Source organism: Zootoca vivipara, chromosome 13 (genome assembly GCF_965207765.1).
Source record: "Zootoca vivipara chromosome 13, rZooViv2.hap1.1, whole genome shotgun sequence".
Lineage (NCBI taxonomy): Eukaryota > Metazoa > Chordata > Lepidosauria > Squamata > Lacertidae > Zootoca > Zootoca vivipara.
In genome coordinates, this window is record NC_142596.1 from 46,993,137 (window position 1) to 47,018,185 (window position 25,049).

Genomic DNA, 25,049 nt, shown 5'->3' on the forward strand with positions numbered 1-25,049 from the left:
TTGTTGTAGGTGAGTTTGACGTCCACTGGAGGGCGCAATTTTTTTACAGAAATCCAGGTTTATTTACCTGCCCTAGGTGTGTTCTGTCCAATGTAAGTCCATATAAACACTCCCACAGCCGCATGTGAGTTTGTGGACAAATTTGAGGCCGATCGGGTAAGCGGTTTTGGAGAAAAGTGTGCTTTAACAAACATGGACCCTCTACATTTCTATATATATAGATGCATCTCTGGGTTATTTGTGGGGGAAATGAATCCGTTCATTCGCACGCACCCCCCCAAAAAAAAATAGTCCAGCCCCCCACAAGGTCTGAGGGACAGTGGACCGGCCCCCTGCTGAAAAAGTTTGCTGATCCCTGGTCTGAAACATCCGGTCATTTCAAGAGGGGCTTGTACCCCACAGCAGTGCCATCCTGGAGCCCAAGGCATTTCTCCCAGTCAGCCTGCAGCTAACCTGCCCGAGATGGATCCCCATCTTTCTTCCCTTCAGTCTTCTTCCCAGCACACCTTGCTAAAAACTCTTTTCCTGTTACCCTGGCAACCTTCCAAATCCCCAGTCGCTGTTCATACCTCAGGGCAAGGGGGGGGGACAGTTATCTTGCATTGCCAATGGCCCTCAATGGGGCCATTGTTGCTTCCATATTGTTTCTTAATGGCCCTAGCCACTGGCGTATCAAGGGGTGCGATGGGGGCGGGCCACCCCGGGGGCCACCCTGGAGAGGGGTGACACTCGGCGCCCCCCCTCCTGCGACTCCCAAGCCGAGCGCTGCCGCTCCAGTGCCGCACGGATGGTGCCGGGATCCTCTGCTCGTGCATGCAGCCGCAAATGGAGGATCCCAGCGGCACCATCCCCGTATGGGGCTGGAGCATAGCTGCCAAGTCTCCCGTTTTCCCCGGGAAATCCCCGTTTTTCCAGCTGTCCCCAGCCGAAAAAATGATTTTTGTTTTTGTTTTTCCCCGGTTTATTCTGGCGCGGCGGCCATTTTGGAACTGGGCGGAGCATGCTCAGAAGCGACTTTTGATGCTGCTCTGCCCAGTTCCAAAATGGCTGCAGCGCGACTTCTGGTATGCTACTTTCGGTCCGGTCCCTTATTTTTCAGAGAGGAACTTGGCAGGTATGGGGCTGGAGCAGTGCCACTACGTAGCGCACTTGTACAGCGTCGCTACGTACCATGCATGCGTGGTACCACACATTCATGCTACGTAGCGACACCCCGCCCCCGGGTGCCACTTCAGGTGCCCGAGCGGCTTGCTCCGCCACCGGCCCTAGCTTGGCCAGGTCGTTCTGCATATGTGAGCTCAGTAATTCCTCTGCAGCTTGTATTTCTGCCTTCACATCCCAAACAATCAAAATCCTAGCATTTATTAATTTCTAGTGTTTAGGGGGGCAGGTCCCCCCCCGCGCGTAATCCGTAATAGTGTTTTGGGTACTTCTGCAAATGCTGGGGTTCCCCCAGTCCAGCTGATACCTTCCCCTTTTACATGGATGGTGCCATTTGAGTTACAGAAGTAGCCGTGCTCGGAGAGGTGATGCCACTATTAGCAAATACAATCTTACTTGCAAATTGCAATAGATGAGAGCCTTTGCTTCACATACCACACTGCATCTTTCTCTCTCCTCCACCTCTTGAAAATGAGTGCGGCAATCAAGCAGCGATTGAAACTTCAGCTGGAGAACGATGTGGGAAATGCTACTTAGCCAGTTTCATCACGAATTTGCAATGCTGTGCTCTAGTGCCGTCTTGCAATGCCCGGGGGGGGGGGGGAGATGCAGTGCTCTGCTGAGCTCTTGTATCTCCCTTGGTCCCGTTGGAAAGCTTTGCAGAGAGTGAGCTGGTTCCCTAACTTGGAACAGAGGATGGCACCCTGAACATGCCCACCAGTTAGATTCCGATAGCACAAGGGTGGCCAACTCCCGAGAGACTGTGATCTACTCACAGAGTTAAAAACTGGGAGTGATCTACCCCCTTTTGGGAGGTTCAGGTCAAAGCTGTTGGGTTGTTGTTTTTTTCGGAAGGGAAGCCCTGTTTTGGGGGGTTTAGGCCAAACTTGTTGAGCTTCTTTTAGGAGGGAGAGAGGCCCATTTTTGTTTAGGGCTTCAGGTCATAGTTGTTCAGCTTTTTTTAGGGAGGAGGGAAATTTTGGGTGAGCTTTTTTTTTAGGGGCGCCAGTGATCTACCACAGGCATCCAGTGATCTACTGGTAGATAACAATCAACCTGTTGGACGTGACTGCGATAGCACAATATTACAGGGAGATGTCACACTATGAACAAACTAACACAGCAAGGAGTGAGCAAGTTGAAGGCAAGGTCTCACCCCAGTGGCTACCAGTGTTCTGGATTGCTGGTGTTGTTATTCCATCATGAATTTTTTTAAAAAGTAAAAAAAAAAAAAGTAAAGGACCCCAGGATGGTTAAGTCCAATCAAAGGCGACCATGGGGTTGCAGCGCTCATCTCACTTTCAGGCTGAGGGAGCCGGCGTTTGTCCAAAGACAGCTTTCCAGGTCATGTGGCCAACATGACTAAACTGCTTCTGGTGCAACAGAACACTGTGACAGAAACCAGAGCGCACGGAAACACCGTTTACCTTCCCGCCGCAGCGGTACCTATTTATCTACTTGCACTGGTGTGCTTTCGAATTGCCAGGTTGGCAGGAGCTAAGACAGAGCAACGGGAGCTCACCCCGTCACAGGGATTCGAACCACTGACCCTCCCAAGAGGCTCAGTGGTTTAGACCACAGTGCCACCCGCAGCCCTCGAATATAAACACCACAAATATACGGTGTTTTGCTATGTAACGTGAAAAATAACTACAGCAAAACAGGACACTGGATTAGATCCAGATATGGGCAGCAGTCCTCACCTCACTTCCCTGGGAGTAAGCCCCACTGAATTTAATACCTCCTTCTAAGTAGACATGTTGTTGTTGTTTTTGAGTCATTTAGTCGTGTCCGACTCTTCGTGACCCCATGGACCAGAGCACACCAGGCACTCCTGTCTTCCACTGTCTCCCACAGTTTAGTCAGACTCATGTTCGTAGCTTCGAGAACACTATCCAACCATCTCATCCTCTGTCGTCCCCTTCTCCTTGTGCCCTCCATCTTTCCCAACATCAGGGTCTTTTCCAGGGGGTCTTCTCTTCTCATGAGGTTTCCAAAGTATTGGAGCCTCAGCTTCAGGATCTGTCCTTCCAGTGAGCACTCAGGGCTGATTTCCTTCAGAATGGATAAGTTTGATCTTCTTGCAGTCCATGGGACTCTCAAGAGTCTCCTCCAGCACCATAATTCAAACATGGTTAGGATTCTGCTATTGGGATCTTCTTCAGTCCCATTGTTATCTACGGACTAAGTCGTGACTAACCTAATCCCCATTGAATCCAACCTGCTGAGCTGAGGAGTTTCATTCTAAGCTTACAGTATTTCATTCTCAAGCAGACCCTAAGGATTTGTGATCAAGAGTCGTATCCAAAGTTAGTCAGCAGCCCCGCCGAAATGAATGAACAGGCAGGGCAGTCTCGAGCAGGTCAGCCGCCCTGGCGCTGAGGGGCGGAGATCGCTCCGGTGCCCCCGCCATTGCAGGGTGCAGCGTGGTTTCCGTGCGGCTTTGTCGCACGGCGCCCGGCCTACCAGCCCGGTGCCCCTGGCACACCATGCCACCGGGGGTCTACCTAGAGCCGGCCCTGTGAACAGGGTAGACTTTTAGGTTCCTTTAATGGGTCTTCTCTGAGTAACATGCCGTTAGATAGGTTACTTCCAAGTAAGCTCTTAGGGGAAAGCGTTCATTCAAAAGGCATGCATTAGTGAAAGTAGCATACATATAATAATATAATATACAGTGGTGCCTCGCTTATCGAATGCCCTGCTTAACGAAATTTCCGCTTAATGAAAGGAATTTTCTAGTGGAGGTTGCCTCACTAGAGGAATTTGTTTTATGAAAAATTCGTCTAGCGAATCGCGGTTTCCCATAGGAATGCATTGAAATTCAATTAATGCATTCCTATGGGCAAAAAAAAAATCCAAAAAAAAATCAATGCATTCCTATGGGATTCACTAGACGAATTTTTCGTTATAAGAAAAGACCCGTGGAACGAATTAAATTCATCTAGCGAGGCACCACTGTAATATAATATAATATAATATAATATAATATAATATAATATAATATAATATAATATAATATATGAAGGGAAATTGCTTTGCAGAAATGTGTTTATTTATTTATTTATTTATTTATTTATTTATTTATTCAATAAATTTATATGCCCCTTGATTTAAACAAACAAACAAACCTCAAAGCAGTTTACACAAAAAAAGGAATAAGACCAAAACATTATTGCAGGGCGGGGGAAAGAGAATTAAATCAACTATTTAAAACGTTCGAAAAAATGAAAACCAGCAATAAACTTAAAAACACACCAGCCTATCTGGGTTTTTCGTACAGATTCAGAGTACAGTGAAGGCACCTGCCTGGTATCAAGAGGAAGGGAGTTCCAAAGTTTATTTGACAAAATTGCATGCCAACGTTAGGGGTGGAAATCCACACTTGTGGCAACCGATTTTCATGGGGGACTTGAAAAGGAAAACATTCCAAGGTGATGCAGAAATGTGCCGACTGGAAAAAATGAGAAAGTGGTGGACTCAGCCATCCTTAATTGTAAGCCTGGCTTTTTCTTCTGAGTCTTTGGAGGCTCATTATCTTTGACTGTGAGCTGAGTCTTCACCCACTTTTATCTGGTAACTGCTGCCTCATTAGCTTCACACAATCATCGGGTGCAATCATTTCCTTTGCTGTTTACTTCACCCAGCATTTGTACTGAGATGGAAAGCTGCGTAGGTTGCTGTAGTTCTAGTTTCAGGTTGAATTGCTCATCTTCCAACGTTGTGTATGCCATCAAAAATGCCAGCAGTGCCCTTCAGCTCTCTATATTGGACAAACAGGCCAAACCCTATGCCAAAGGATACAAGGACATAAATCTGACATCAGGAATCACAAGGCAGAGAAACCAGTAGGAGAACACTTCAATCTCCCAGGAATTCTTTAGTTGAGATTCTTGCATAGTAGGGGGTTGAATGAAATTAGGATTCCCATATTTCAAGTTGTTGAACTTTCTTTGCAAAATGTGCACACAAAAGAGAGAGAGAGAAGTTTTAAAGCTGGGGGGGGGGTTTCTGCCAAACACTTCTGATATGAACTGCCAAATGCCTGGGTTTTCCCGGACATTTTAACCGATTCTCGAAAATTCCTCCCGGACACTATTTTCGACAGACAAATCCGGCTATCTCCAGGAAATTCCAGACGTATGGCAGCCCTAGACTAAATGACCCTTGGGGTCCCTTCCAACTTTATAATTCTATGATTCTATACTATAAATTTAATGCTGTATCATACCATTTCAATCAGTTTTGTTTTTTCCCCAAAAGGACACCTAAGAAGTGTTGTTTGAATTCCATAATTTAACCTATGCACCTTGTGAAGAAGGGCTTTCTTTTCTCTGTCCTGAGAGCACCATGATTAGATAGATAGATAGATAGATAGATAGATAGATAGATAGATAGATAGATAGATAGATAGATATAGATAGCATAGGTGCCAACTCCCTGGGGCTCTGGGTGCCCAAGCCATAGCTGCCAAGTACCCCATATTTCCCGGGAAACCCCTGTTTTTGCTTACCTTTTCCCGGAGGTCTCCCGTTAATTCCCCTTATTTTTGTTCCTGTCGGCGGCCATTTTTCTGGTGCCACTTTGCCCATCTATGGGCACCAGAAAATGGCCGGCGCCGACACCGGAAGTTGCGTCTACGCACTTCTGGACATGCGTAGATGCAACTTCCGGCGCCGGGCATTTTCTGGTGTCCATAGATGGGCAAAGTGATACCGGAAGTTGCGTCTACACAACTTCTGGTGTCGCACGGCTGCCAATCCCAGATTTCTCTGCGGGGTACTTGGCAGCTATGGCCCAAGCACCCACAAAATTCCCCATAAGGGGTTTGGCACCCACAAATTTCGGTGCCAGCACCATGCCAGTCACAGTCACAGGACCAAGCTGGCACTCCAGATAGAGAGATAGAGAGGGACTTCCAACTCAGGATAACACTTTATGGATTTGACGAAGTGATGTATCATTTGCCAAACTTTATGGCATAATAAATGTGTGTCTTTAAAAATGCTTCAATACACCTTGCTGTTTTCAGCTGCCTCTTAGATATTGCACATGCAATGCAGGCCGCACCCTGCCCCCTTTTTTGTGCATGGCTAGGTCTTTGCTACAGCACAGTACGATACTAGCCCCATAAATCAAACCCACTCACTTCCATTAAAAACAAATTTAAGGAGACAAACGCTTCTTCTAGGCTGTGAATTAATCCGAGTTACCTCCTGCTGCCTTTTGCAGGGTGTGTGTGGGTGTGTGTGGCATTTTGTGTGTTTCTTCTCAAATTAAAGGTGTCTTTTCCTCCGACCCTCTGTGTTTGTCGCCCTGATCCGCCATCTCTCAGATCTTGGCTAATGTGATAATGATCTCTCGTTATTTCCTGGCTATTAACATGCTGCCTAATGAGTGATGAAAATGGAGAGGGGAAGCTATTTTGAGGCAGGAGATGAGTCACGTACGGAAATGGACAACCGAGATCCATACGCATGGTGGAAACAGGAGAGACTTCTGTTCTCTTGGAAAGTGAGCTGGGGCAGAGGTCTTCTGGTGGTTGCCTGCCTGCTGACTCTGTGCCCTGGCTCTCACTGGAGGATGGAGAACTGGAACTCAGTGTGCGGTTTCTGCCCAAATCTTTAAGGCTCAAATCAGTACGGTGCATAGATATCAAGGACTGGCAGGGTGCTGGTGAATGTGCATCGAGGGAAGGGTTCTACTTTATCTCCATAACAACCTTGTGAGGTAGGTTAGTGAAATATACTTGGAGTCGAGAGTGAATTTCATGCTCTTTATTCAGCTACGGTAGTAGTAGCAAAAGAAGAATGGCTCTTCCCCCAAAATGTCTGCTATATACAGTGGTACCTCGACTTACGAAGACGATTTGTTCCGCGGCGCTCTTCATAAGTCGAGGTTTTTGGCTGTCGAAACGCCCGTTCTGCGCATGCGCAAAGCGAGTTTTTGGCACTTCTGCGCATGCGCAGATCGCGCACGCGGCGAAAAGACTTCCGGGGTTGTCGACTTCATAAGTCGAAACCTTCGGAAGTCGAGGCATTCGTATGTCTAGGTACCACTGTATATACATTGTTTACACAATGGGCCTTGCATGATTGACTACTTCAGGGCTGCTCCTGTAGGCCAATCAGGTGGCTGACTCGCTTCATCCAGGAGCCTGATTGGCTGCTTCTGCAGGCCAATCAGGTTGCTGATTCACTTCCACCTGGAGCTGGATTGGGTGGCTCCTGCGGACCAATCAGACTGCTGCATCCTGGATCCTATTGTTCTAGGATTCAGCTCAGTACATTAACAGTTAGGCTATGAGAGAGTGACTGGCCTAAGGTCCCACGGTGAACTTCTTAGCAGGGATACCTGAACTCAGGTATCCCTGGTCCTTAGTCTGACATTCCTGCTATATCAAGTCATATATTTATACCTCATTCTTCATTTTCCAATTCCTACTATTAAGGGAAGAGCCATACCTCGATCGCAGAGCAAGCAAAAGGTCCTGCCCTAGGAGAAACTGTGTTGTTGTTTTGCAGCCTAACCTACCTCGCAGGGTTGTTGTGAGGATTAAAGGTGATTTGCAGCAGTGGTAGGGAGTGAAATGGATTCTGCCAGGTGAAGGTAAAGCCAAGGAAATCTTGGCCCGTGGTTGCAGAATGGTCCCTGGATTTTGCCCAAAGCAAAGTGTGCCGAAATGATGCTCTTTATTATCCATCTTTATAATTTAAAAAAAACAACCTCATTTTCTGAAATGATATAATTGCAGTTGATTTACAGGATAGAGATTCACAAACAGTGGCGATTTCGCAAACAGCGCTTATTCCAAGAGAGCGTTCTGGTCGCAATGTACATTCCAACAGAGCGAAGCACAGTCCCAGCTGCCCACAAAGCTCTTTAATTAGATAGCTTCTCTTTTCTCCCATCCATCAATCTGATCACGCGAGCTCATTTTACCATCATCAATCCCTTAAACTTTTCTTCAATTACCAGGGTCCTCTGGAGACGTCTGTTTATAGGGGAGCTCAATTCTTGCTCTTACAATTAAATTGCTAAATCGTTCTTGAAAACTCTTTGCCTACCTAATCTTTTATATAGCTGATTTAAAAAAAAAGTGGATTTAGATGTAAATCAACTCCAGAGAAGAAACATTCGATAATTTGTTTCACTTTCCACCCAATAACTATTTTTCCAGGTCCAACCACATATGGTTGACTGGCATTCACATCTGGACATTTGTGTAGGACCAGCTCTACCGTTAGGCAAAGTGTGATGTTTTTGACACCAGCATTCAAACTTGGTCATTTACATAGAGCTGGCTCTACCATTAGGCAAAGTGAGACACCAACATTCAAACTTGGACATTTACATAGAGCCGGCTCTACCATTAGGCAAAGTGAGACACCAACATTCAAACTTGGACATTTGTGTAGAGCCGGCTCTACGGTTAGGCAGAGATGCCTTTGTCCACATGACAATGACAGCCCTTTAGCTGAAACGAGCCTCCCCCAACCAAATGCAGTGGAATACCTCATGAGGTTGCAGATTCTTAACTACAGTGGTACCTCTGGTTAAGAACTTATTTCATTCCGGAGGTCCATTCTTAACCTCATCATGGGACTGAAACTGCCTTGGTCGCACTGGTTGATGACCTCCGGCGGGCTAGGGACAAAGGTGAGAGTTGTTTCCTAGTTCTGCTGGATCTCTCAGCGGCTTTTGACACCATCGACCATAACATCCTTCTGGACCGTCTAGAGGACTTGGGAGCTAGGGGCAATGTCATACAGTGGTTCCGCTCCTTCCTCCTGGGCCGTGTTCAGAAAGTGGTGATGGGGGATGAGTGTTCAGACCCCTGTGCTCTCACTTGTGGGGTGCCTCAGGGCTCTGTCCTCTCCCCCATGCTTTTTAACATCTACATGCAGCCGCTGGGAGAGATCATCAGGGGGTTTGGGCTGGGTGTTCATCAGTATGCGGATGATACCCAGCTCTACCTCTCTTTCAAATCAGAACCAGTGAAGGCAGTGACGGTCCTGTGTGAGTGCCTGGAGGCGGTTGGAGGATGGATGGCGGCTAACAGATTGAGGTTGAATCCTGACAAGACAGAAGTACTGTACTGTTTGTGGGGGACAGGAGGCAAGCAGGTGTGGAGGACTCCCTGGTCCTGAATGGGGTAACGGTGCCCCTGAAGGACCAGGTGCGCAGCCTGGGAGTCATTTTGGACTCACAGCTGTCCATGGAGGCACAGGTCAATTCTGTGTCCAGGGCAGCTGTCTATCAGCTCCATCTGGTACACAGACTGAGACCCTACCTGCCTGCAGACTGTCTCGCCAGAGTGTTACATGCTCTAGTTATCTCCCGCTTGGATTACTGCAATGCGCTCTACGTGGGACTACCTTTGAAGGTGACCTGGAAACTACAACTAATCTAGAATGCGGCAGCTAGACTGGTGACTGGGAGCGGCCGCCGAGACCACATAACACCAGTCTTGAAAGACCTACATTGGCTCCCAGTACGTTTCCGCGCACAGTTCAAAGTGTTGGTGCTGACCTTTAAAGCCCTAAATGGCCTTGGTCCAGTATACCTGAAGGAACGTCTCCACCCCCATCGTTCTGCCCAGACACTGAGGTCCAGTACCGAGGGCCTTCTGGCAGTTCCCTCATTGTGAGAAGCCAGGTTGCAGGGAACCAGGTAGAGGGCCTTCACGGTAGTGGCGCCCGCCCTGTGGAACGCCCTCCCATCAGATGTCAAAGATAAAAACAGCTACCAGATTTTTAGAAGACATCTGAAGGCAGCCCTGTTTAGGGAGCCTTTTAATGTTTAATAGATTATTTTATTTCATTTTTCTGTTGGAAGCCTCCCAGAGTGGCTGGGGAAACCCAGCCAGATGGGCGGGGTATAAATAATATATTATTATTATTATTATTATTATTATTATTATTATTATTATTATTATTACCTGAAACTGTTCTTAACCTGAGGTACCACTTTAGCTAATGGGGCCTCCCACTGCCGCTGCACCGCAGCCGTGTGATTTCTGTTCTCATCCTGAAGCAAAGTTCTTAACCCGAGGTGCTATTTCTGGGTTGGCGGAGTCTGCAACCTGAAGTGTCTTTTACCTGAAGCGTCTGTAACCCAAGGTACCACTGTACAAGTGTTCAGGAAAATGTCAGCTAATCAATGGATGTTTTACTATGCCTATGGGAACTGTTCAAACTCTCTGATATGGAATTATAGCTACATGGAACCTCCAGGTTCAGAAGCAGTATATCTGTTAATATTCTATGACAAACAAGGAAGAGGGCTGCCTTCCTCTCCATCCTGCTTCTTGGCTTGCCACAGTCATCTGGTTGTCCATTTCAGGAAGCAGGACGTCAAACCTACCGGTATAATGTCTGAATTAGCAAGACTGTTGTTAGGGGATTTTGTGAGAGATGCCTTTTGGGTCTGGTTTGCGGGGGACCATAGAGATGTTGGCAACAATTCTGCACTCTGCCTTTGCTCATTGCCATTTCCTGTTCTCCCATAGCCGGACGAGTTGACAAATGCCCTGGAGATCAGCAACATTGTCTTCACGAGCATGTTTGCCCTGGAAATGCTCCTGAAACTACTTGCCTTTGGCATCTGGGGATACATCAAGAACCCATACAACATTTTTGATGGCATCATTGTTGTGATCAGGTAAGCTGGTCTGTTTAATTGCATCTTCAGGGAGGGCAAGACTGTGTACACAATCTGGGGCTGGAGACAGTCAAAAGCAAATGCTCTTTCCAATTGGAAGATGTTGCCAGAACTTGTATTTCCTTGCTTGGAATCAACGATGGGTTTACTTTTATCCCTCCTCCCTCCCGGTCCCTTTTTCCTTTTGTGCTGTGGCTTTTAGACCACAAGCCTGAGTGCAGGGGTCATTGGGAACCTGCTCTGGGAACCTTTTCCCAGCTGTGGAGAAGGATAAAAAATGTACAGAAATGAGTCAGACTGGGAACGAAATCTTTCTTGAACAATGGTGACAATTGAGCACACAACTGAGGCTAGCTTAAGGAGTGCAACCAGTGGTAGCTGGTGGCCATTGGAACTGGTAGGGTGGAAGGCGTGGAGATGAACAGTAGGTGGAGCTAGAGACAATGGCAAGCAGAGCCCAATAATTATAGTTTTGCCCCCATCCTCAACCCTGCTGAGTTCCTCAAGAGCACTTGTGAAACGGGGCTAAGGAAGAGAAGCCTGGCAGACAGTGATACCCCTTGGACTGGTAAGGCAGGTAGGTGGGGGCTGAATGAAGTTGGTGGGGCAATGCCTTGTTCATCTTAATCAGCCTCCCCGGGTGCAGTGCAAACCAGAGAGCCAGTGTGGTGTAGTGGTTAAGAGTGGTAGTCTCGTAATCTGGGGAACCGGGTTCGCTTCCCCGCTCCTTCACATGCAGCTGCTGGGTGACCTTGGGCTAGTCACACTTCTCTGAAGTCTCTCAGCCCCACTCACCTCACAGAGTGTTTGTTGTGGGGGAGGAAGGGAAAGGAGAATGTTAGCTGCTTTGAGACTCCTTTGGGTAGTGATAAAGCGGGATATCAAATCCAAACTCTTCTTCATGTAGCACACACAGTTCTGTCCTTCAATACCTTGCCTCCACTTCCTGAATATACCTTAAGGACCTCCTCTCTCCACATGAGCCTACCCAGACCCTCAGATCTGAGGCCCTTCATTGTGTGCCTTTTCACAAGAAGTCTGGAGGGTGGCAACACGAGATCAGGCCTTTTCTGCAGTGGCTCCCATTTGGGGAATGCTCTCTCCCCAGGGAGCAGGAGTTCCAGCTTGGCCCCATGACCGTGGGTGCCCGGGGCTGTGGGTGCCATGCAGCATGCATGGCCCTGGCACCAAAAATTTTGGGTGCCCGGCCCCTTCATGGAGCAAGTGTGGTGTAGTGGTTAAGAGCGGTAGACTCGTAATCTGGGGAACCAGGTTCGTGTCTCCGCTCCTCCATATGCAGCTGCTGGGTGACTCACCTCACAGAGTGTTTGTTTTGGGGGAGGAAGGGAAAGGAGAATGTTAGCTGCTTTGTGACTCTTTCGGGTAGTGATAAAGCAGGATATCAAATCCAAACTCTTCCTCTTCCCCTTCTTCTTCTTCTTCTTCTTCTTCTTCTTCTTCATGGGGAATGTTGTGGGTGCGCAAGCACCCAAGGCCCCAGGGGTTTGGCACCTATGCCAGGGAGGTTCAGTTGGCACCTTAATTGTATACCTTTAGGTGCCAAGTGCAGGCGTTCCTCTTCAACCAGGCCTTCAGCTGATTGGCATCCAATGCCCTTTTAAATGTGTTGCTGGAAGGGGGATTATTGGTTTGTTCTTAATCTTATTATGTATTTTGTGGTTTTTATATTGTCATTTTATGCTGCAGAGTGCCCTGAGATCTACAGATGAAGGGTGGCATGCAAATTTAATTAAGAATAAGAATAACACCACCCAAGGCAGCTGGCCTTTCTACTTTTATGGCCCTAGCCATTCATGTGAGGTCAGACAGCCCATTGTGCTGGCCCTGTGGGTAATCCGAGAAGCAAGGTCCAAATCTGGTCCATGGTCCCAAGAGTCAATGTAGAGTCAGTCTAATGTAGCCGAAGCAGGGTGCAGGGCAGGGAACCAGGCAAGGTCAGGAACAGGAACACAGACAGGATCTGGCAAACAGCAATGTTGCTCCTGCAACCTGGGGCAGGGTCTGATCGCCCTTTATCTCTGACGGGGTAATGGCTGGTCCCAATCCCCTGATGACTCACCACCTTGCTCGCCCGAAGGCGAGCACTCCTCCTGCGAGTACTCAGGTCTCTCCTTCAATCAGACCTGAGTCTCTGCAGCTCGGGAGACGCCGGTGGGTTACTAGACCCAGGAGCTGCCTCAACCTCTCCTGACTCAGCTGGTAGTGGGTCAGCTGTTGGTGATGACCCAGCTGATGGCTGGAGCCAGGACAGGCTCAGGCCTGTGACTCGGCTCAGCTGGTGCTCGTTGCAGGGGAATCTGTGCAGGCTGAGGCTCCTCAGAATCAGGCCCCAGACTTGGTTCAGCTGATGTCCGAGGCAGATGATCTGGTGCAGACTGAGACTCCTCTGGTTCAGAGTCTGAACCCGAGTCCCAGGCCATGCCCGTGAGCCTCTCGTTTCACCCCGCAGTGTCTGGGAGATCATTGGCCAATCGGACGGAGGCCTCTCCGTGCTGAGAACCTTCCGACTTCTCCGGGTACTCAAGCTGGTGCGTTTCATGCCCGCTCTCCGACGCCAGCTAGTGGTCCTGATGAAGACCATGGACAACGTGGCCACCTTCTGCATGCTCCTCATGCTCTTCATCTTCATCTTCAGGTATGTGCCGGCATGCATGCGCAACCCCTTCCTCTCCAGTTAATTGCTATGTTTTGTTTTTTTCCCATTCATCTCCGCCGCCGCTGCCTAGATTAGAATGACAATGGTGCCCGTTTCCCGAGCGTGGCGCGTGGGTGACAGCTCAACTCACAATAGACTGACAGGCTGGATGCTCGGCAGATGGATTCCCCTCTCCTCAGTCTCAATGTTCCACCAGATCCTGCCACCCCAGAGACAAATGAAGGACGCAAAGTGACAACAAGAGCGAAACAATTGCTCCGTTGTTCTTGATCGATGGCAAACATCATCGAGGCAGCTGAACTGAAACCCAGGATGTTGTCTCTAGAAACAGAACAGGGAGGGGGGCGGGGGGTGAGAATGGCCCTCCCCCTTCCCCTGCCTCAAATGGGCTAGAAACTCTTGATTTGCATTTGTTATGCAAAGCGCGGTAGCTATTTATTTGGCATTTCCCTCCATCAAACGTCAACTTCGTTTGCAAAATTATTGGAGGGGTGTGCGGGGAGTAAGGGAGGCTGCAAAACTTGGAATGTTTCTAGGTAAAATCTAGAAGTCTCTTTGTGCACTTCAGGGAAACACAACCTGGCAGTTTAAAAGCACGTCAAGTGCAAGTAGATAAATAGGTACCGCTCCGGCGGGAAGGTAAACGGCGTTTCCGTGCGTTGCTCTGGTTCGCCAGAAGTGGCTTTGTCATGCTGGCCACATGACCTGGAAGCTATACACTGGCTCCCTTGGCCAGTAAAGCGAGATGAGCGCCACAACCCCAGAGTCGTCCGTGACTGGACCTAATGGTCAGGGGTACTTTTACCTTTTTAGAGGAATGGGGGGCAAGTAAGAGGCGACATGGGATTTGTAGTCCATCAGTCCTGCAGTGTGCCTGGCTGGCGAAGGTTGGTGTGAAACAGCATTTTCCAACCTCTGGGTCATACATGACCTGCAAGCGGGTCTCAAAGCCCATACAAGTGAGTTGTGGGCTGTTTCATTTTTGCCTTGGATGCGTCAAGTCTCGCTTATAAAACAGGCAAAACTGCAGTTAAAATGCCCGAAACCAATGGCTGCCAAAGGCCTGAGGTCCAAACTTTGTATGTCAATGAACCAATCGGTCACCGTGCTATGTAAATTTGGAGTTGTGGGTTCCCATATCGAAAAGGTTGGGAACCACTGATATAAAGCGTCCTTGAATGTTGCATTATTTACGAGTTCCTTCCTCTCTCCTTCTCTCTTCCTAGCATTCTTGGCATGCATCTTTTCGGATGCAAGTTTGGCTTGAAAACAGACACAGGGGACACCATGCCGGATAGGAAGAATTTTGATTCCTTGCTGTGGGCTATCGTCACTGTGTTCCAGGTAAGACCCCCAAAGGCTGCACCTTCCCACTAAAAGGTGGTGAATACGTGATGCACTCAGAGGCTGTTCTTTAGGAAGTCAGGTGGGCGATGAAAGCCACCATAGGCTGCTCTTCAGCAGAGTTTATTAACAGGGAAGGGAAGAGAAAAACAAAGCATAAGGAGGCAGACAAGATCTCACGGCCCCATCTGTTGCCAGCTCCCGGGGTGGGGTGGAGGCGGGGAAAGCGATGGAGCACGCATGCATTTTCAACTGCCTAACAGAGTCCAGGTCACCTAGGAGATCACGGCGCCAGAGGTAAGGAAAGAGTCGTTCCATTGTCTGGAGAGGTCCTTATTCCTGATTTTCAACAGAGCCCAGTGACGGAAGCACGCAGCTGTATTGAGGCAGCACCAGGTGTCAAAATTTTGCACCTGTAAGAGAGAGGGCTTGCAGAGAGCAGCCCACTCTGCTTACTTCTACTACCTGGGAGAGCAGCAGCGAGAGCAGCAAGTCTGGGAGGGAAAACCAGGAACAGGAAGTGGTAAAGAAGGGTCCAGGGCTCTGCAGAGTCCTGGAGGCTCAGCTCCAGGCTGGGAGCAGGGAAGCAGGGGCGGAGCTAGCTTCAGCAGGGGCTGGAAGGGAGGAGGTAGGTAGAAAGGCACCTCAGGAGCCTGGTTTGGGACCACAGAGGACCAGTAGAGCAAGGAGGAGGGGCGTTTGGATGCCCAGTCTTAAAAGGGGGGTCAGAGCCCGCAAGACGCCATTGCGGGCTTCTGCCCCATGCAGAGCAGACATGATTTGAGACACCTCACCACTGTATATAGCATGCACAATAAAACTCTGAAAATCCAGAGGATGTGTGGAGTGCTTACTCGGGAGTAGCCAACACCCTTCTGTGACAGCACCCCTAACAATTTTGCACCCAAGGCATAGGAGCCAACTCTTAAGCCAAGTTCCCCCCTCCCCCAGTTGATGGGCATTGCCATTCAAATGGTCTGCATGCACCATGTCATGTGATTATGTGGAGCAGGGCTTACCTGCCACCATCCCCCCCAAAAAAAAATACTTTATTCTGGCGGCTCCCTGACTGCAAGAAGTGAGGTTACAGGGAACCAGGCAGAGGGCCTTCTTGGTAGTGGCGCCCGCCCTGTGGGACGCCCCACGACACGTGCCACGCCCCAGCAGGCAGCGCCCCACGCCCCCCGGACACATGCCACACACCACTGCGTGCAGCACGCCCCACCCCCAGGACACGTGGCAGCCCCGCCCCCGCCTGCTCTCCGCCCCCTGTGCCAGAGCATGAAGCTCCGCCACTGGGAAGAACAGCCTAAGGGGGCTCTGTTGCCTTCCTGCCCTGCTCAGAGACCCCAGTTGACTACAGTAGGAGGCAGTTTGCTGCACCGAGCAGATTTTTTTGGCCTGAACTTCCACGGCTGTTGTTCTTATCCACTGGTGGGCAAAACAGACCTTCCCTGCTTCATTAGGAGACTGACATTTTCTTTCCAAGTACAAGATCTGGGCAGACTTCATGTCACAAATGGCCTTTGGAGGACAAGTAACTTGAAAAAGCTTCTCCGTAACGAGAAAAACAACCAGCTCCGTCCGTCTCAGACCATCCTGTCTCGGTAAACAAGAGACGGGGATTAAATAATTGACTGCCGGGAGAAATTGACATTGGCGTTGTACAGTTCGCGCCACCCATTGCCTCATTTTAATGGAGGTGCCCCCGCTATTGTCCCTGCAAATCTTGCGGGTAAATAAATCCGGCAAAGGAGTTGAGCTCTTGCAGCTGAGGTTAATGGGAGCCATGTTGCTAAATTAAGCCAGCATAGCTTCCCTGCTGGGCGAATACCCTGTTGGTGGGTCGCTCCAGCTTTGCGGCGATTCTAAAGACGGTTGTCTTGTCTGAGGCTGGACTAATTGAGGTCAAAGCGTTCTTGCCTTCCACTGATATCCCAAATCAACATCTACCAGCCACCATGGCAAATTTCTGCCTCTGAATGCCAGTGACTGGGAATCACAAGCAGAGAGAGTGCTGTTGGGCTCAGCGCCTCCTTGTAGGTTTCCCATTGGGGCATCTAATAAGAGCATCTGAAGGAGCATCTCCACCCCCATTGTTTTGCCCGGACACTGGGGTCCAGCTCCGAGGGCCTTCTGGCAGTTCCCTCACTGCGAGAAGCAAAGCTACAGGGAACCAGGCAGAGGGCCTTCTCGATAGTGGCACCCGCCCTGTGGAATGACCTCCTATCAGAGGTCCGAGAGATAAACAACTACCTGACATTTAGAAAACATCTGAAGGCAGCCCTGTTTAGGGAAGTTCTTAATGTTTGATGTTTTATCGTGTTTTTAATGTTCTGTTGGGAGCTGCCCAGAGTGGCTGGGGAAACCCAGCGAGATGGTGAGGCATTATTATTATTATTATTATTATTATTATTATTATTATTAATTTCATCATCATCTAGTTGCCCCCCATGAGAACAGGATACTGGACTAGATGGCCCCTTAGCCTGATCCAGCAAGCTCTCCTTGTGTATATTGCAAAAGACAGGCAGCAAAAGACGGGAATCCCAGCAACGGATCCTTTCGATCAGAAGGATCTCTACCAGCTTTTTCAGACACTGTGTTTCCCCAGCCACTCTGGGTGGCTTCCAACAGAACATTAAAAACACGATAAAACATCAAACATTAAGAACTTTCCCCAGCCACTCTGGGTGGCTTCCAACAGAAAAATAAAATAAAATAATCTATTAAACATTAAAAGCCTCCCTAAACAGGGCTGCCTTCAGATGTCTTCTACAAATCTGGTAGTTGTTTTTTCTCTTTGACATCTGATGGGAGGGCGTTCCACAGGGCGGGTGCCACTACCGAGAAGGCCCTCTGCCTGGTTCCCTGTAGCTTGGCTACAGTAAGGAGTAAGGAGTGAATTCATTAGGACTTGCTTTTGAGTAGACATCGCCTTGCCCTGTTCGTAGTGCGTTTCTAGGGGTGTTGCCTGGCAAAGTTTTGCTAATATTCACTTAGTAGCCTTCCGTTTTTGAGCTCAGTGTTTTTTGTTCAGTTCTGAGCTCAGAAATTAAATGCTACCGCCTGCACAGTTGCGAAAGTTTGCTGGGGAGCTCCTCTGGGAATCCATGGAACACATTTTACCTTTGAGACAAGTTTTGTGGATCTCTTGTGTGGGACTTTCAGGAGTTGGAAACCTAATTCCCAGTACCCTTTGTTCTACCTCTTTGTTCTTTGGGGGTAGCCACAGAAAAGGCTCTGTCTTGGTAGAAGCCCCCACATGAGATAAAAACCTGCTATTCTGGACAGAGCTCTCATTCCCTTGGTCTCCCTCTCCCTCTCCCTCTCCCTCTCCCTCTCCCTCTCCCTCTCCCTCTCCCTCTCCCTCTCCATGTTGTGTGCAGATCCTTACCCAAGAAGACTGGAACGTGGTTCTGTACAACGGGATGGCCTCCACCTCTTCCTGGGCGGCTCTCTATTTCGTGGCTCTCATGACTTTCGGAAACTACGTCCTTTTCAACCTCTTGGTCGCCATCCTAGTGGAGGGTTTCCAGGCCGAGGTAAGGGAAGAGTCCCGCTATCAAGGCTTCAGGGAATCCTATCCCTCTCACAGTAGGATGCCAGGAAGCAGAAAAACTAGAAGAGTTCTTACCAGGTAGTTTATTCAGTATTCACAGAGAGAGAGATGAAGGAATGCGGTCTCTCTTAGTTATCAGCAATGCTCCAAGTAAAGTCCCTCCTATTCTACGTCACCCCTGCGCCGGCTGTGCTTTCTGTTCTATTACTCTCAAGGTACACCTTGTTCTGGGAGGGGGGGGCCAGGAATGCCAGTGTGGTGTAGTGGTTAAGAGCGGTGGACTCGTAATCTGGTGAACCGGGTTTGCTTCCCCGCTCCTCCACATGCAGCTGCTGGGTGACCTTGGGCTAGTCACACTTCTCTGAAGTCTCTCAGCCTCACTCGCCTCACAGAGTGTTTGTTGGGGGGGGGGAGGAAGGAAAAGGAGATGGTTAGCCGCTTTGAGACTCCTTAGGGTAGTGATAAAGTGGCATATCAAATCCAAACTCTTCTTCTTCTTCTTCTTTCAAGGGACACTGAGTCTGTCAGCTGTCTCTCCCCTGGTGCTTCTTCTTCCTGCTGTTCTCCCAATATTTCCCAGCTCCTCCCCCCAGCAGCCTCTGAGCTATGACCTTCTGCAAGCCATCTATACTGTCCTCCTCTTCTTGGGAAGGTGCAGGAAGAGGGGAAGCAGTTCCCACCATTCCTCCTCAGTCCAGCCCCTTACACCCGCCAGGCAGGTGACCTGGCTTTCCGCTCACTGAGCCAACCAAACATTCAGTTCAGATAGCGGTTTTGACCACCAGCTGTTGTTACGGCCTGGACGTCATCCAGCGTGCCCAGAATTCTGGGCAACTGTGGAACTCCCTGCCACAAGGTGTAGCTGGAATTGATAGAGACAGCGTGTTCACCTACAACGGGGATGAGGAGCCTCTGGCCCTCTTGGTGTTGCTGCACTAGTGGTTAATTTAATTTATTATTAAATTTCTACCCTGCCTCATCGGCACTTTAGGTGTTGTCTGCACTGACCGGCAGCAGCTCTCCAGGGTTTTTGTTTAATTGTTTTTATTAAAGATTTTCTTGGGTAACAAAATTGCATGCAGCATCTCTGCTTTCGGTTCATAGAGACCTTTCTACAGATCAGTTACATTTGAATTGAGACACTAATGTTACGGATAGTCTGAGGTTGGTGGAGAAAGAAGGGGGGGTAGTAGACTTTCAATTTTTTACATAGTGTTTGTGCAAGGTTTTTGTGAAAGCTTCATTTGGGTAGGTTCTGTTTCTATTCATTAATTAGTTTTCATTGCCAGTGGGGGTCCCGGGAATGGTTGGTCACCTTGGAATGGTTGACGGTAGCGAGTTTGGTTTGGGTGTTTTTCCTAGACAATAGCTTGTGTGTTTTTGCAAGACAATAATGCACACTCGCGATAGAAAGAACTCACAAGCCATCTCCTCTCAGCTTGGTTAATAAATGTTTAAGCCAAGAAAGAACTTAGCATATGAAGTTGAATGTAGACATACTAAAACTTTAAGGGAGAATTTCCCGAAGAAAGAAATTTAATGTTGTAGCTTAAGCCAAGACGAGATGTAACATATTAATTTGTATGTGTACAAATATATCAAAACCTTGAGAGAGAATTTCCTGTAGAAGCCCAAAACTCTTCATGGGCGAAACAGGTGACAAAAGCCAGCATCCTGTCTATAATAATAATAATAATAATAATAATAATAATAATAATAATAATAATAATTTATTATTTATACCCCGCCCATCTGGCCGGGTTCCCCCAGCCACTCTGGGCGGCTTCCAAAAAAAAACAGAAATTCTAAAATACAGAAATCCATCAAACATTAAAAGCTTCCCTAAACAGGGCTGCCTTGAGATGCCTTCTAAAGGTCTGGTAATTGTTCTCTTTGACCTCTAGTGGCAATGGCAATACCATTGACATGTCGTTTGATCAACTTTACCTTCGTTACAGGAATTCTAAAGACTGAAATTTCCTTTTGGATAAAATTTGTACGCGTTGTCTGTTTGTGGCTTCTGTAACACTTTTTGTACACTTTTGTACACTTTTCTCTCTATTTTTGGATCATTATAGGTTTTGGATCATTAACATTAGATTTAGAAGGTTTTAGATTTAGAAGGTTTTAGATTTAGATTTAGGGACCCAGGTGGCGCTGTGGGCTAAACCACTGAGCCTAGGGCTTGCTGATCAGAAGGTCGGCGGTTCGAATCCCTGTGACGGGGTGAGCTCCCGTTGCTTGGTCCCAGCTCCTGCCAACCTAGCAGTTCGAAAGCACGTCAAAATGCAAGTAGATAAATAGGAACCGCTACAGCGGGAAGGTAAACGGCGTTCCATGCGCTGCTCTGGTTTGCCAGAAGCGGCTTTGTCATGCTGGCCACATGACCTGGAAGCTATACGCCGGCTCCCTCGGCCAATAATGCGAGATGAGCGCGCAACCCCAGAGTCGGTCACAACTGGACCTAATGGTCAGGGGTCCCTTTACCCTTTACCTTTACCTAGGTTTTGGATCATTAACATTAGATTTAGAAGGTGGAATAGTGTGGTAGCTTTTCGTTTGCCGTCTTTGTGCTGCTTATTTCATATCGGTCTATTACGAGTATTCATTTTCTCAGTTCATTTTCTCAACCCCTCCTCTCAGCAGCCAGAAGCATCATAACTAGACACTGGAGGGAGCTGTCAGGAGTGAACATGGACCGCTGGTACCCAACCGTTTTTCCAGCCGTACTAGAAAAACTAACCAACAAATTGAAACTGGCACAGGGACAGACAAAAGAGGGCACCTTCACCCCAGCGTGGCTCCCCTTTATTACATACAGAGCCCAACAAAACAGCTACAAAGCCCCCTGACAGCATACAAATCAATATGGCTTATTTGACCTAACATCCCCTTCCCCTCTCACGCAACAGCTCTCCAGGATTTGAGATCGGGTTCTCTCCAAGCCCTGTCTGGAAGGGCCAGTGGCTCTCCTTTATGCAAAAGCAGGTTCTCTTTACTACTGAGCTACAACCCTTCTCTGAGAAAGTTCCTAGTCCTCATTGTTCTGAATACAGAAAGGTGGTTTAAATTTTTTAAAAATTGGACATTCCGCCTTATACCAAGTCGGTCTGTTGCTCCATCTAGTTCAGAGCTCTCTACAGAGTTATCCTGGATTTCAGGCAGAGCCCTATCCACAAATGCTGGGGACTGAGCCTGGCACCTTCTACATGCCAAGAAGATGTCCTGCCACCAAACTACAACCCTTCCGCCACATTGGGACCTTCTAAGGCTCTATTCCTTTCTATTTTTGTCCCTCTGCCTGGGCTCCGATCTGCTTTGACATCCACGTCCCCCCCAGGACAAATCCACTGCGCCATTTGGGTTTTAAGCGAGAGTTACATCCTCATTTCAGCTTCAGAATTATAACGATCTCAATATCATATTTTATCACGGAGCTTTTATGAAGCCATTAGCGTATGGAAATTGTGTTGAGCCTTACCTAAACCCAACCCGCTTGAGCTAAGAATAATGACTTAGAAGAAGGGCTTTAATCACATCGGGGGAGGGGAGAGAGATATTACTTTTCTGTGTTCCTTAAGAACAGAGTGGCCATTTACCATTTTAGAATACTCAATTGGCATTAGCCTCGGAAAGATTCAAGTGCAGAATGAGAAACAGCTTTGCTCTTCAGCACACGAGTCCTCAAGAGGTGGGAGGGGAGAGGGCGGACGGAGGAAGGATGAATGTTTTCGGGGTGTTTCTTTCTCAGACGATCGGTTCCATTTTCACCTGTGGATGGGAAATGGAAACAGAGCAGATTCTCTTAAGTGCGGAGGATATTTGAGAGAGGGCCTTATCAGGGCTAGTCTGAGGGGGGCCAGGAATTAGGATAGGGATCCCCAAACTATGGCCCGGGGGCTGGATACGGCCCAAGGGACTCGTTTATCCGGCCCACGGCAACCCTCGCTGCCGCCACCCGCTCTTACCTGTGCAGTGTGGAGTGATGCGGAGTGGAGCAGAGCGGCTGCCCACTTCCGGGTCACAGGAGCACCAGAAATAGCTTGCGCACATGTGGAGGAGGCCCATGCACATGCGCACAAGCTATTTCCAGTGCTCCTGCGACCCGGCGCTGCAGGCACTAGCCCGAAGCACAGTAAGTTTTGTGACCCCTGAATTAGGAGCTCTAGACAAGTAAGTCAGAACTTTAGGGGAAAGGGCAAGTCAAGACAAAAGGATGGTAAAAAAAAAAGGTAAAGGACCCCTGGACGGTTAAGTCCAGTCAACTATGGGGTTGCGGCGCTCATCTCGCTTCAGGCCGAGGGAGCCGGCATTTGTCCGCAGACATGTAGTTATGTGGCCAGATGACTAAGCAGCTTCTGGCACAATGGGGACACCCTGATGGAAACCAGAGCGCATGGAAAAGCCATTTACCTTCCCGCCTCAGCAGTGCCTATTTATCTACTTGCACTGGCGTGCTTTCGAACTGCTAGGTTGGCAGGAGCTGGGACAGAGCAACAGGAGCTCACCCCGTCACGGGGATTCGAACCGCTGACCTTCCAATCAGCAGGCCCAAGAGGCTTAGTGGTTTAGAGGGGTCAGCAAACTTTTTCAGCAGGGGGCCGGCCCATTGTCCCTCAGACCTTGTGGGGGCGCCGGACTATATTTTGAAAAAAAATATGAACGAATTCCCATGCCCCACAAATAACCCAGAGATGCATTTTAAATAAAAGCACACATTCTACTCATGTAAAAACACCAGGCAGGCCCCACAAATAACCCAGAGATGCATTTTAAATAAAAGGACACATTCTACTCATGTAAAAACATGCTGATTCCTGGACCATCCGCGGGCCGGATTTAGAAGGTGATTGGGCCGCATCCGGCCCCCGGGCCTTAGTTTGGGGACCCTAGTTAGACCATAGAGCCACCCGCTCCCCACACTAAATGATGGGCTAGGTGGCTGGGTCAAGAAGTAAACTAAAAGCCACAACGGAAGAGCGAGTCAAAACCAGAATCTTAGCCAAAAGTTTGCCCCGAATGGGGAGCTGTCCACAGATCCAGCACAGGCCTTGTGCTGGACATTGTATCCATCCCAAGACTACTCAACATAGCAAGCTGGCAAAATACCCCTGCACCTGTGGTTTGTGTGTCTGTGTGCAAGGCCAATTTTTGTGGCAGGTAACCCTCCTGACTACCTGCAGCACTGGGTTCAAGGGGATGCTAGGCTCCTGATACACCTTTCAGGAGTTTTCCTCTCCACAGCTGAAACAAACAGTGCTAGATGCCGTTCATTTATTCATGGCATGAATTAATTCAGAGTTACAGATCCCAGTGCGCAAGTTAATCAACTTATACCGCAGAGGCAAAGCATGCATGCAAATCATACACCGGAGCTATAGGAAGCTAGCTGCCTTATACAGAATCAGACCGCTGGGCTCCTTTAAACTGGTGGCGCCCTGGGCTGAAGCTGGAAGTCTTCTGAATTGCGAACATGGGAGCTGAGAGCTGATTCTTCAAAACACCTGGAAGTCTACGAAAGGGAAGGGGCGTAGCTCAAGGTGTAACCAGTCACCATATAAACAGGCGTAAGCGGCTGCTGTAACAAGTCATTCAAGAATTTTTAGAGACAATGTAAAATAACATAAATGGCACAACCACGTGTTGCAAAGTATCAGAAAAGGACTTAGTCCAACATAAATGCAATGTCCACAGTCATAGGTCGCATATGTCATAGTTCATATAGGGTATCCATATGGAAATAAATCAATTCAAAAGTACTTGCAAATAGATGTACTGTAAATGCTTGAGATCCACAGAATGAGGCGTTCACCAGCGTTTAGGTAGGTGGCAACGAAGCGTCCGAATGAAGATCGGGTGGGGCATGGGAATAGCCACAGGTGGTTCCTGGGTTATATACCTTGTTTCGCCACAGTTGGCTTCTTCAGGAAGCATGTAGCTATGTATCATGTACTGTACTTACATTGAGAAATTTATTACTGGTTTTTTGGGTGGTAAAGGACTGACTTGATATTCCTTTATGATACATAAAAAGGTAAAGGGGCCCCTGACTATCAGGTCCAGTCGTGTCCGACTCTGGGGTTGCGGCGCTCATCTCACTCTATAGGCCGAGGGAGCCGGCGTTTGTCCGCAGACAGCTTCCGGGTCATGTGGCCAGCATGACAAAGCTGCTTCTGGCGAACCAGAGCAGCACACGGAAACGCCGTTTACCGACTTCCGGTTGGTCGCGTCGCCATCGAGGTTGGAGGTCCGTTCAGCGGAGCGGACCTCGGCACTTTGAAGAAAGGGAATGCCGCTCCAGCGAAGCGGATTCCCTTTAAAAACCCCAAGTCGAGAGTTTTGGGGGCAGGTGCGTCTGGCGGGCGTCAAAAGCGGGCTCTCCCTCCCCCGGAAAGGCTCTGTTTTGAGCCCCCGAGAGCGGCGGGATCGGAGCTGCGACGCGACAGACAAAGACCGCTAACTTCAAAGCGCGACGCTGCGAAACCGCGAGGCACAGCGACCAATTCTCCCAAGATTTGGATTAAAATTGTAAGTTTGGACTTTGATTTGGATTTAAATTTGGACAATTGGCGAAGGGATGAGACTTAAAAAACGGGAGTCAGTCTCTACCCATTGACGAGCTGGAGGCAGTGCTTTAGCCCAAAG

General features: G+C 48.6%; 1 protein-coding gene across 2 annotated transcripts in view; it reads left to right on the plus strand.

Annotated features, from left to right (window-relative positions):
• CACNA1H (calcium voltage-gated channel subunit alpha1 H) overlaps window positions 1–25,049 on the plus strand; it is a 393,193-nt gene that overhangs the window by 294,081 nt on the left and 74,063 nt on the right. For both annotated transcript variants that reach the window (XM_060282381.2, XM_035130681.3), the window contains exons 11-14: window positions 10,670–10,821; window positions 13,292–13,477; window positions 14,725–14,842; window positions 18,232–18,387. In XM_060282381.2, coding sequence (XP_060138364.2) covers window positions 10,670–10,821; window positions 13,292–13,477; window positions 14,725–14,842; window positions 18,232–18,387 — 612 coding nt within the window. The remainder of the gene's footprint in view (window positions 1–10,669; window positions 10,822–13,291; window positions 13,478–14,724; window positions 14,843–18,231; window positions 18,388–25,049) is intronic.